At 37.3% G+C, this 12,943-nt stretch overlaps 1 protein-coding gene across 1 annotated transcript; it reads left to right on the top strand.

The window, feature by feature from the left end:
• Positions 1 to 2,171: 2,171 nt before the first annotated feature.
• LOC112834669 (RNA guanine-N7 methyltransferase-activating subunit-like protein) lies at positions 2,172 to 2,743 on the top strand. The gene has a single exon (XM_073902652.1). The coding sequence runs from the start codon at positions 2,311 to 2,313 to the stop codon at positions 2,665 to 2,667; it is 357 nt and encodes a 118-aa protein (XP_073758753.1). The 5' UTR covers positions 2,172 to 2,310; the 3' UTR covers positions 2,668 to 2,743.
• Positions 2,744 to 12,943: the final 10,200 nt, after the last annotated feature.

Below are 12,943 nucleotides of genomic sequence, written 5' to 3'. Positions count from 1 at the left end.
AGAGCAATCTACACATTCAATGCAATCCCCATCAAAATACCATCCACTTTTTTCAAAGAAATGGAACAAATAATCCTAAAATTTGTGTGGAACCAGAAGAGACCCCGAATAGCCAGAGGAATATTGAAAAAGAAAAGTAAAGCTGGCGGCATCACAATTCAGGACTTCCAGCTCTTATTACAAAGCTGTCATCATCAAGACAGTATGGTACTGGCACAAAAACAGACACATAGATCAATGGAACAGAATAGAGAGCCCAGAAATGGACCCTCAACTCTATGGTCAAGTAATCTTTGACAAAGCAGGAAAGAATGTCCAATGGAATAAAGACAGTCTCTTCAACAAATGGTGTTGGGAAAATTGGACGGCCACATGCAGAAGAATGAAACTGGACCATTTCCTTACACTACACACAAAAATAGACTCAAAATGGTTGAAATACCTAAACGTGAGACAGGAGTCCATCAAAATCCTAAAGGAGAACACAGGTAGCAACCTCTTTGACCTCAGCCGCAGCAACTTCTTCCTAGAAACATCGCCAAAGGCAAGGGAAGCAAGGGCAAGAATGAACTATTGGGATTTCATCAAGATAAAAAGCTTTTGCACAGCAAAAGAAACAGTCCACAAAACCAAAAGACAACCGACAGAATGGGAGAAAATATTTGCAAATGACATATCAGATAAAGGTCTAGTATCCAAAATCTATAAAGAACTTACCAAACTCAACACCCAAAGAACAAATAATCCAATCAAGAAATGGGCAGAAGACATGAACAGACATTTTTCCAAAGAAGATATCCAAATGGCCAACAGACACATGAAGAAGTGCTCAATATCACTCGGCATCAGGGAAATCCAAATCAAAACCTCAACGAGATACCACCTCACACCAGTCAGAATGGCTAGAATTAACAAGTCAGGAAACGACAGATGTTGGCGGGGATGTGGAGAAAGGGGAAACCTCCTACACTGTTGGTGGGAATGCAAGTTGGTGCAACTACTCTGGAAAACAGTATGGAGGTTCCTCAAACAGTTGAAAATAGAGCTACCCTATGATCCAGCAATTGCACTACTGGATATTTACCCCAAAGATACAAATGTAGGGATCCGAAGGGGTACATGCACCCCAATGTTTATAGCAGCAATGTCCACAATAGCCAAACTGTGGAAAGAGCCAAGATGTCCATCAACAGATGAATGGATAAAGAAGATGTGTTATATATTCACAATGGAATATTATGCAGCCATCAAAAGGAATGAGATCTTGCCATTTGCAACGACATGGATAGAACTGGAGGGTGTTATGCTGAGTGAAATAAGTCAATCAGAGAAAGACATGTATCATATGACCTCGCTGATATGAGGAATTTTTAACCTCGGGAAACAAACTGAGTGTTGCTGGAGCGGTGGGGGGGTGGGAGGGATGGGGTGGCTGGGTGACAGACATTGGGGAGGGTATGTGCTATGGTGAGTGCTGTGAATTGTGCAAGACTGTTGAATCACAGATCGGTACTTCTGAAACAAATAATGTAATATATGTTAAGAAAAAAAAAAGAAGAAGATAGCAGGAGGGGAAGAATGAAGGGGAGTAAGTCAGAGGGGGAGATGAACCATGAGAGACGATGGACTCTGAAAAACAAACTGAGGGTTCTAGAGGGGAGGGGGGTGGGGGGATGGGTTAGCCTGGTGATGGGTATTAAAGAGGGCATGTTCAGCGTGGAGCACTGGGTGTTATGCACAAACAATGAATCATGGAACACTACATCAAAAACTAATGATGTATGGTGATTAACATAACAATAAAAAATTTAAAAAAAAAACCATGGATCTTGGCAATGGTTTTTTGGGTATGACAACTAAAGCACAAGGAACAACAACAAAAAAAAGACAAGTGGGACTACATCAAAATTAAAAGCTTTTGCACAGAAAAATAAATGATCAACAAAGTGAAAAAGACAACATGTGGAATGGGAAAGAAGTATTTGTAAGCCAAAAATCTAATAAAAGTTTAATATCCAAAAAATATGTGAAAAAAAAAACCCTCATACCACGCAATAGCAAACAAAGAAAAAATCTGGTTTAAAAATGAGCAAAATACATGAATAGACATTTCTCCAAAGACAATATACAAAAGGCTAACAGGTACATAAAAAGATGCGTGATGAGGCGAATGTTGGCTTGCCTCTGCAGTGGCTCCCTTACCTTGGAGAGCTAAGTAGTGGGAGATCCTTTGACCACTGTGTGGGCCGGAGATCGAAACAACATAAAGATTAAACATTGCAGCTGCCTCAGACTGCTGGGAATTTCAGGATGACAGACACTTCTGAAGCTGTTCCCAATTTTGAAGAGGTGTTTGCCAGTAGATTCACAGAAGATGACAAGGAGTACCAGGAATACCTGAAACGCCCTCCTGAGTCCCCTCCAATCGTTGAGGAATGGAATAGCAGAGCTGGTGGGAACCAAGGAAATAGAGGCAATCAGTTGCAAGATAACAGACAGTTTAGAGGTAGGGATAGCAGATGGGGGTGGCCAAGTGACAATCGATCCAATCAGTGGCATGGACGATCCTGGGGTAACGATTACCTGCAGCACAGACAAGAACCTTACTACCCCCATCAATACAGACACTATGGTTACAATCAACGGCCTCCCTATGGTTACTACTGATGGAAACGTCAGCAGCTTTTAGTAAAACCATTTCCTCTGTTAACATGACAAAAGTTTGTGTGTATCTTCTGTTGGTCATAGTTTCACATCTGAATTCAGAGAGTGGATCATTAATTTTTTGGAACTTGTGACTTTAAAAAAAAAAAAAGAGCTCTTACTAGAGATGTGATGGTTCAGTGTGCCCCTAAAAAGGTTGTGGATTATATTGCCTGACTTCTATCTCAGATTCTTCTTTGTTTCATGACTTAATAGCGCTTTGAACTTGGTGTCTGTTTTCCTTGTTTGACCTACATGGGGTTCTGTCTTTGTTTTACACAGAAATAAAAATTTTACAGTAGAAAATGCTCGATTTGACTTTGTAAGATAAGGAAGTATCTATATACTCAGATGTGCTCATTCCGAAATTTTTACAGAGGTTAGTACAGTCAACTCCTGAAAGCGCAACGATGCTTACTTGTAACATATTGTACGTGACATCAGCAGTTAAAGGTAAAACAATTGTAGATGCTTCTTTTGGCTTTTATTATGTCCGTGGTACTTTATCATTACTCCAGATATGAGTCAGTTCCACAATCGCTTTGGTCTCTTTTTAGAGGCATGTCAGGAATAAAGCCATAAACTGGGGAAGGGACCTTCTCAGTTTCAGTGGTGGTCAGATTGGGGCACGCAGTCATTTCATTATGAACTGTGAGGCTTTTTGCTAACTTAAACAAAGCTGATCAAAATTCACGTTATAAAAAAGTTTAACTGTGTAAATGTTCCCCTTACCTTTTCGATAGTATGTATATAATGCTGTATTCCGACTACTTACTTTTATGGTATTTAATGTGAATTGATTGTACAATGTTATACAATGTTATATTCACTTCTGAATGTGCACCTTGCTGCTTCCTCTGGTATAAATACAGTGATGCTATAACTTCAAAAAAAAAAAAAGATGCTTGACATCCCTAGTCATTAGGGAAATGCAAATCAAAAAAAAAAAAGAACACAATAAGCTATAATTTCATGCCTGTTAGAACAGCCATCATCCAAAAGCCAAGAGATAGCAAATGCTGGGGAGCATGTGAAGAGAAGGGACCCCTGTGAACTGTTAGTGAGATTCCAAGCAGGCACAGCTACGACAGAAAACAGTGTGGAGGATCCTCAAAAAATTAAAAATAGAACTACCATATGATTTAGCAATTCTACTTCTGGGAATATACTCAAAGGAAATGAAAACACTAACTCAAAAAGATATTTGCATATTGACACAGCAGCATTATTTATAATAGCCAAGATATGGAAACAACCTAAGTATCCCATCAATGGATGAATAGATGAAGAAGTACACACACACACACACACACGCACGCACACACACTGGAATATTATTCAGCCATAAAAATGAGGAAATCTTGCCATTTGTGACAATGTGAATGGATCTTGAGGACATTACACTAAGTGAAATAAGTAAGAGAAATACAAATACTGTATGATGTCAAGTTTAGATACATGGAATCTTAAAACAAAAAACTCCAAACTCATAAAAAAAAAAAAAGAGGGCACCTGGGTGGCTCAGTTGGTTAAGCGACTGCCTTCGGCTCAGGTCATGATCCTGGAGTCCTGGGATCGAGTCCCACATCAGGCTCCCTGCTCAGCAGGGAGTCTGCTTCTCCCTCTGACCCTCCCCCCTCTCATGCTCTCTCTCTATCTCATTCTCTCTCTCAAATAAATAAATAAAATCTTAAAATAAATAAATAAAATAAATTTAAAAAAAGAGCTCAGATTTGTGGTTACTTGAGATAAGGGTGGGGGGAGGCTGAATTAGAGGAAGGTGGTCAGAAACACAAATTTCCAGTTACTAGATAAATAAGTACTAGGGATTAATGTACAACATAATGACTACAGTGAGTGCTGCTGTAGGATACATAGGAAAGTTGTTGAGAGTAAATCCTGAGTTCTCATCACAAGGAAAAAATACAAATTTTTTAGAATTACATGTTTTGGTAATATGATTCTTGTTCCTAAGTTATGCCATACAGTGGAAATTAAGGTCCAGATTCCCCTCAAAATTTGGCACTTGAAGTCATTCCAAGCTTTGGGTTGGCCTAGCTGATCTAAGGCAGTTGGGTTGGCCTAGTTGCTCTATGCCAGTTGTATTCATTTCCCCTAGCTTGGAAGCCTTTTTCTTGAGGTATTGTAGACACATCTACTTAAATGTCAAAGAGGCAAATACCACCATTAAAACTGCTGTCCTTCCAGATATTACAATGAATTATAAATTTTAAAAATACCAATCACTCACAAATCAACAGGCAAGAGAAGAAAGCAAATCATCAGAAAAATCTTTATGGTGACTATTTAACCTTTCTTCTTCCCTTCCAAACTTTAAAAAAAATTATTCTGCATTCTCTGTTTCTACTTCTTTATCTCATAGCCTCTCCTCAGACCACTGCAATCTGGCTTCTACTTTATTCATCACTACATTACACAGTATTTTGCTGCTTCCTCTCTGCCTACACCAGGGCCTGGCACATGGTATGCTTTAAATAAAATATTTACTGAAGGGGCACCTGGGTGGCTCAGTCGAGTAAGTGTCCAACTCTTGGTTTCAGTTCAGGTCATGATCTCAGGGTCCTGAGATCAAGCCCCATGCACGTCAGGCTCCATGCTCAGTATGGAGTTTGCTCATCCGTCTCCCTCTGCTCCTCCCCTGCTCACTGGCTCTCAGGCTCTCTCTCCCTTTCTCCAATAAATAAATAAAAAAAAAAACAAACTTAAAAAATATATACTGAAGAAAGGAATTATTCTTTCCATGGTCATCAATGACCTTGTTAAATCAAATAGACATTTTTTGGTCCTCAATTTAATTGACCTTTCTGCCACACTGAATGCTACCAATCACTTTCTACTTCTTGAAATCTCTGCTCCATCAATCTCTTAATTGACAGAGTTCTGTGAGTTTTGTGCTCAGCCAACATTTTTTCACTCTTCATATTCTTTACTTTCAACCATCATATAAATGATACATCTCACAAATCAAAATCTGTAACTTCAGTCCTCACTTCTCACCTGAGCTTCACACTCATATATCCAATTCTGCCTTTAAAGAAGCAGCTGCCATGGTCCTTCATATCTAATATGTCCAACACTAAACTCATCATTGTCTCCCACTCAAGTCTTATTCTCCTTTATTTAATTGATTTTTTAAAGACTTTTTTGGGGGAGAAATTACCAAATGCCAATTGCTGGGTTAGGGTACTTGAATATAATAACTAAAAAGAAAATAGTTGTTCCTGGCCTCATTGAATTGTCAGTGTAGCAGTAGACACAGACAAATAAGAGATTACAATACGGTATGGATAAGTGCTATGAACTGAAAATTACAAAGTCTGTACAAGTGCACTGCAAGGTTTCTTCATGGTCTGCTGGGGGTGTCTCTCAAGGCTTCTTGAATGGAGTGATATTTAGGTCAAAAACCAGCTTAGACAGGGATTGTTTGCTGTGAGAAACAGAAATCCACCCAAATAATGGTAACATATATGTGAATGCAAATAATTAATCTGGGAGGTAATCACAGGAAATACCAAGAAAGGGGAGGTGTAAGAGGGAAGGAAACAAAGTTAGTAGGCCACTGCTGTGGGAAACTGGGGCTCATTCCTGACAAACCCACCTCAGTTAACCTAACAAAAGGGCAAGGACTCTCTGCATATTCAGGTATCCACTAACTTCCATCAGATATTGATTCACTGCTGATCCTAAGAGACATTAATTCTTCTGACACTTAGACCTAAATTCATACAGATCAGTTGTGCTCCAGCATCCAGAGAAAATCCTCAGGCAAAGAGTCATAGGTGCTTTCTATTGGAAGCAATTGAGTCATTGAGGATTGGGATGATGAATGCCCAGAGGATATGGATGGAATGCCCACAGTATCTATTACACTGTATCTTTTTCACTACTCAGATCCACTTGTGTCCCACGTTAAGTTTACTCTGCTATGTCATTGATTCTTCAAGGTGGTGGCCAGTCACAATATTCAAATATATAATTTTTTTTTTCAAAGTACAATGGGAGAGATGGTGGGACATGCTACAGACTCTGCTGTTTAGTTGGTGCTAAAGCCATAATTTATCTTTCCTTTAACACCCACTGTAGACTTCTCTCATCCTTGGCGAACTGTTCCTCTGGTCTAGGTTGCTTGCCCAAAAGGATAACCCAGATCTTTATCTGTGAGGAATCTGAGACTCTGGTTACTATGCCTTTTCCATGGGAATGGCTGCTGCATTTGCCCATTTATTTCTTTGTTTAGAGCACTAGGCATATAGGAATCCAAGAGGCATCCTAGTGAATGCTTGAGTTTCCAGTGTACTTCTTCCCGTCCCATTACATACCAACCTTTCTATCTCCTCATGATATCATAGTAAATTACACCTACTTCTATAGTAATTTCTTTCTTCTTCACTGGTATAAGGAATCTGAAATGATTAAGTTTAGGTTATAATTTAGTGTAGGAGCTACAGGCAGGTGACCCCACAGTAGGCCACCTAGGCATGCAGATTTTGCCAAGCTACAAAAAATCCAGGCCCAAAAGACTCAGGAAAGAACTTTAACCTCCCTACATCAACTACCTAAAAGAATTTAGAAAGAAGACCTGCTCCAGGAAGAGAGCTATCACCATAAATAACCACACTATAATATGAGCTAGATATGGTACCCTTGCAAGACCTCTTTGATGAAAGCCTTCTCTATGTCCTATTGTGTCTGAATGACCCAGCAAACATCTGTTTAACAAATATTTATTCTTTTCATCTTCCTATGAATTACATTCTTTCCCTTTGGAGTCCCAGACTACTACTCCCTTATATTTAGTTCAGGATGACATATGCACCTCATTATGCCTGACCATCTTTGGAATTTCATGTCTGCGTGGATTTCCTGTGAGTACAAACTAAACTTGATTTTTTTCAGTTAAGTTATCTCATGTCAATTTAATTTTTAGTCCAGCTAGAAGATCTTGAAGGAAATGAAAATTTTTTCTCCCCCACATTAGGTTTAGAAAAACTTTGAAGTATCCCATGATAGAAGTATCTTACCACTTTTCACCTGCTTCCAGACAACAAGGCCCCCAGCTTTTAAAAGAAAGGCAAAAGTTTTAGGGACAAGATGCACAATTTATGAAGCTAGTCCAGGAATGATGGTGAGAAGGGTTATGCCTACTTCTACCTCTTCATTCTTAAATTCATGCATTGTAGCTAACTATGAAGAAATAACACCTTATAATTGCCTTTTGTTCAAAATATGTACCTCATCTGGGAGGACAACTCCCCCACTCCAAACTGATGCCTTAGCCACACCTTTAAGAGGACATTCTAACACCTTATCAGACCAGCAGATTCTAAATGTTGTATTATATGACAGGTCCAGTGGATTCCATAGTCATGTATACATTATCACAATTCATTATCCATAATGTTAGTCCCTTGGTCTGAGGTAGTGTCTGGAATAGCCTATTATATTAAATCAGGCCCTCTGTGAAAACTCAGATAGTGCTGCTGACGGAGACCAGATCTATTTATGTTTTGCTCTTATTTCTAAGGAATAATTCCTCTTCCTAGAGTGTATTCCTTAATCCAAGAAAAGAAAACTCATAAATGGAAAACCTATCAATGACAATAGAATGAATCAAGGAAGAGGAAATAGTCTAATATAATTACCTGTAGTCAAATTGTTGATAGGTCACTTTGAGGGATGAAATCATACTGTGGGCCCAGTGGGATCAACATATTGAATATATATGGTGTATCAGACTTTTAGCAGCAGTGGTAGCTAAATCAGCCTTGGTGAGAGGAAGTCCATGCTGTTGGGTCTCATGTTCAGCCTTTATCTTTGCAACAATGGCTATTTTTAAAATAAGTCCAATGTGTAAGCACAGGGATGCCAAAGACAGAGACATCCACTGAATGAGTCACCCTAACCCCTGGTTGTTTCCCTCAGTAAAACAGCTAGTTTAGACATAAAAATAGGACTGACAATAATCTGTCATGCAGAAAGAGATGGTAAGAATATTTGCTTGGATAAGCCTTGGCTTTGAGTGGAAAGAGAAAATAAGAAAAATAAAACAATTTTTGTCTCAGAATTCCTAATCACAGACAGCTCACACATGAGATTGGGGCCAGAAGTCACAATACTTATAAAAGCAAAAGGTAAAATTTAGTTTAAAGAAGTCTTAGTCTGACAGGTGCCTATCAAAAACAAACACTGATGGAAAGTATTTTCAAATCCTTGTCTTCTAAATTTTTTGCAAATGAAGTTCTAAGGAACATGAACTCACAATCCAAAATCAAAAACACAGGAAGAAATAAGCCACCTTGTATGAAAATGCAAAATAACTTCAAAAACTTATAGACTTAAGAGTAGCAATCACTGCCTGATATTACAGGCTCCAAAGTATTTTACCAAATCATCATCATCATCATCATCATCATCATCATCATCATCTCTTCTCTAATTATCAAATTTGAGTGTCTCATCTGTTTTCTACTGAGACACTGTCTGAATAACTTGACTAGTTCCTGGACACTTTATACATTTTTGTTACTATGTGAATGGCACTTTATTATATTTTTCTAGCTTTGTATTCCTGGTGTAAGTAATGTTGTTGTTGTACATTGATATTTATTTGACAATTTTGTTGAACTCTCTTATTAGTTCTATTAGTTTCTAAGTTGATTCAGTTGGTTTTTCTGGGTAAATAGATGACCATACAATCTTCAAATAATAACAATTTATCTCTTTTTCTTTCACAATTTATACTACCTCTTTTTCCTCTTGTAATATTGGCCAGATCTATACTGAGGATTGTAGGCTTTATCTTAAAGGGAATTTTTTTTTAATTTCAATTTCATTCAAATTCAATTTCAATTTTCATTTTCAATTTCAATTTCAAATTTTCAACATTAAGTATAATGTTTGTTGTAGGTTTTGAATATAATTCAAAACAGGGTAAGGAAGTTCTATTGTATTTATAATTTACTAGGAACAATTTGAATTATAAATAGGTATTGGTCTTTATGAAATAAATAAACTTATAAGCATTTTTAAATTTGGTGCCCCATAAAGAAAACAAAAAGGCAAACCACAGAGAGAAAATACATAATATACAAAGGACTAGTATCCAAAATATAAAGGACCCTTAAATCAATAATAAAGATAAACAACCCAGATGTAAAACATGCGAAAAGGACTTGAAGTGAACTTCACATGGAAAGATCTGTGGATGGCAAACAAGCACCTGAAAATATGCTGTCATTAGTCACTAAGGAAATGCAAATTATAAGCACAGTGAGATACCACTTCATACCCATTATAGTGACTAAAATTTAAAAGACAGACAACACCAAGTATGAAGTGTGTAATTAGGTGAGCGATATTGGTGGTGTTGCAGAATAACAAATCTTTCTTATTTTACTGGCTGAAGTAAAAGTGTTTCCCCACTTTGGAAAACTGATAGTTTTGGCAGTTCCTTATAAAGTTAAGTAGGTACCTACCATATAACTCAGTAATTCCACTGTAGGAATTTATCTTATCCAAAAGATATGAAAACATGTCTACAAAAAGACTTGTACAAGAATGGTTATAGCAGCTTTATTCATCATAACTAAAATATGAAAACAATGCAAATTTGTTGGTTAAACAAATTATTTGGGATATAGCAGTAAAAAACAACTTACTATTGGATAAATAAATTGGATAAACAAATTGGAATAAAAAACAACTTACTACTTCATACACACAATGACATGGCTTACTCTTTCTTTGGAGTTTTATTTAGTATGGTTGAATTAGTATTTGAAAAAATCTTTATATGTAGTTAATGAACATTCACATTTTTAAGTTTTTCTATTATATTGCCTTTAAATTTCAGGTATAAATTAAGAGCTGGAAAATTCAAACATTACAGTAATACCAATTGTCATTGGAAGCTCTTCAAGTTCTATGCCCCCACCACCTTTGCCCCATCAACTGAGTTTGGCAAATATTTTCTCAATTATTTTCCAGAGTTTTGGGGGAAGGCAGAAGGAAGAATAGTAATGACAGTAACATTAAAATAAAGCAATCATTGGTCAAGCTTTAACTATTTTCGAGGTAATTTCCATGTATTAGCACTGATTCTTGCAAAACAACCCATCAGGGTAGTTATTATGATTTTTGTTTGTTTGTTTTGCCCATGAGGAAACAGACTGAGTGAATAAATAAGTTATCTAAAGTCACAGTAAAGGAGCAGAGCTAAGATTTGAATACAGGTCACCTGATTAAAAACCTGTGCTATTTCCAGTATGATAAGAGTACTAAGCACCATTTAATGAACATTTATTATTTGCCCAGCACTTTAAAAATTTATTTCTATATTCTTGCAAAAAAATCAGTAAGATAACAATGATCATTCCTCTTTTGAAGAAGAGGTGTGGTTTGCCAAGGCCATTAGGTAAATTATGGCACCAGGATTCACACCCAGCGTTCTTAGACTCCAAAGTCCCTTTTTTCTCTACACTCTTACACTATACTATTTTAATAAAGTAGCGTTCTGTATCTCAATACATCATTATGAATAACATGTTCTTTAAGAAGGTATCTGAATAGTTCAGTAGGTTTCCACTCTTTTGCCAACTCCAGTAGATGGATGGTGGCTGCCCAGAGTACTTGGTTGAGAAGGATTCACAGGCCAGCTCTGGCTCAGAGCGGTGAAGTGGTGTGATGGATTAGTAACATTGTCTTGTGTATTGAAGGGGAGGAGTTGTAGCCTTGGTGTCCACAATTTGCCATCTCTGGCATGATTATTTTAAAATAATATAATATTACTATTAATTACAATGATCAGTGCCTCCCTCAACAATGGTCTATTAAAAACACAGAATTTTAGCTACAAAAAAGAGCAATCTACAAGGGGCTATACACACCCATATGATAATTCTTAGATAAAATTCTACCTATAAATAAGCTATTTTTAATATATACCAAAGACAAAATTATTTAGTACAATTTGACCAGCAGCCTTATTCATGCAGCCTCCTTTATTTCATCACAGTATTATGCTCTATAGAAAGATAGAAAATTATAACCTGTTCTAATAATTTCATGACTCTCAGCCTGATTTTATGCCACTAGATTAACTTAATTCTTTGTAAATCTTTAACATAGTCATTAACCCATGGTTAAAAGACGAACTTTAAACAGTTTTTCAATTGGGTAGACTATCTGACCTTGTTTTAATATGGTATTTTGGCCTTCTGAGTATAGATGGGTGTGCATAATGGAGGAAAGTTGGCATTACTAGAAGAGAGAAGGGTACATGGTTTAATTTCATAAACATTATGTTGAGCAAAATAAGCCAAGCACAAAAGAGTACATAAATATACAATTCCATTTGAAGAATAGCAAAAATAACCTATGATATTAGTGATTGCCCATGAGAAAGGAGATTGACTAGAAGGAAGCATGGGGGAATTTTCTGGGGTAACAGAAAGGTTTTATCTTGATTGATGTATTGTTTATGCAGGAGTATGCGTTCTTCATCACTCACCTAATTATACACTTCAGATCTGTGCATGTCTGCATTAATGAAATGATGATGCTAGCTTCACAAATGAACTAGGCAGCTTCATTTTCTATTTTGAAACAGGTTTCATAAGATAGAAAATATTCATTGAAAGTCGATTGAATTCACCAGTAAAACCAATTTTTGTTTGTGTACATATCAGTTATCTCTTGCCATGTAACAACCGCAGATTTTAGAGACATAAAACTACACACATCTATTATGTCACACTTTTTGTGGGCAGGGCTTAGCTGGATGCCTCTGACTCAGGGTCTCTCATAAGATGGCTGTCAATGCATCAGTCAGGACTCTCCTGAGGGAGAACCTGCTTCCAAGTTCATTCACTTCGCTCTTGGCCTCAGAAATCCACTTCCAAAATCAATCAGATGGCTGTTCACAAGCTGTAGGTCTTCACTGATTATTGGCCAGAGACTCCTTGCCTATGAGTGTCTCCATAAAGCTACTTAAAACATGCCATCATGTTTCACCCAGAGACAGGGCTAAGAGAGGAAAGGAGATTGAGAGAGAGCAAGGTGGAAGTCACAGTCTTTCTGCAACCTAAACACAGAAGTGACATCCAAACGCTTTGCCATATTCTATTTGTTAGAAGACAACTACAAAGCAGCCCACACTCAAGGGCAGGGAATTAATTACACAGGGGTATGAATCCAGGAGACAGACAGATTGTTGAGAGAC

Source organism: Callorhinus ursinus, unplaced genomic scaffold (assembly GCF_003265705.2).
Source record: "Callorhinus ursinus isolate GAN/ISIS: 27379988/994484 unplaced genomic scaffold, GSC_fseal_2.0 scaffold17, whole genome shotgun sequence".
NCBI classification, from domain to species: Eukaryota; Metazoa; Chordata; class Mammalia; order Carnivora; family Otariidae; genus Callorhinus; species Callorhinus ursinus.
Note: the sequence above shows the minus strand (reverse complement) of the source record. Positions and strands in the feature narration are given on the sequence as shown.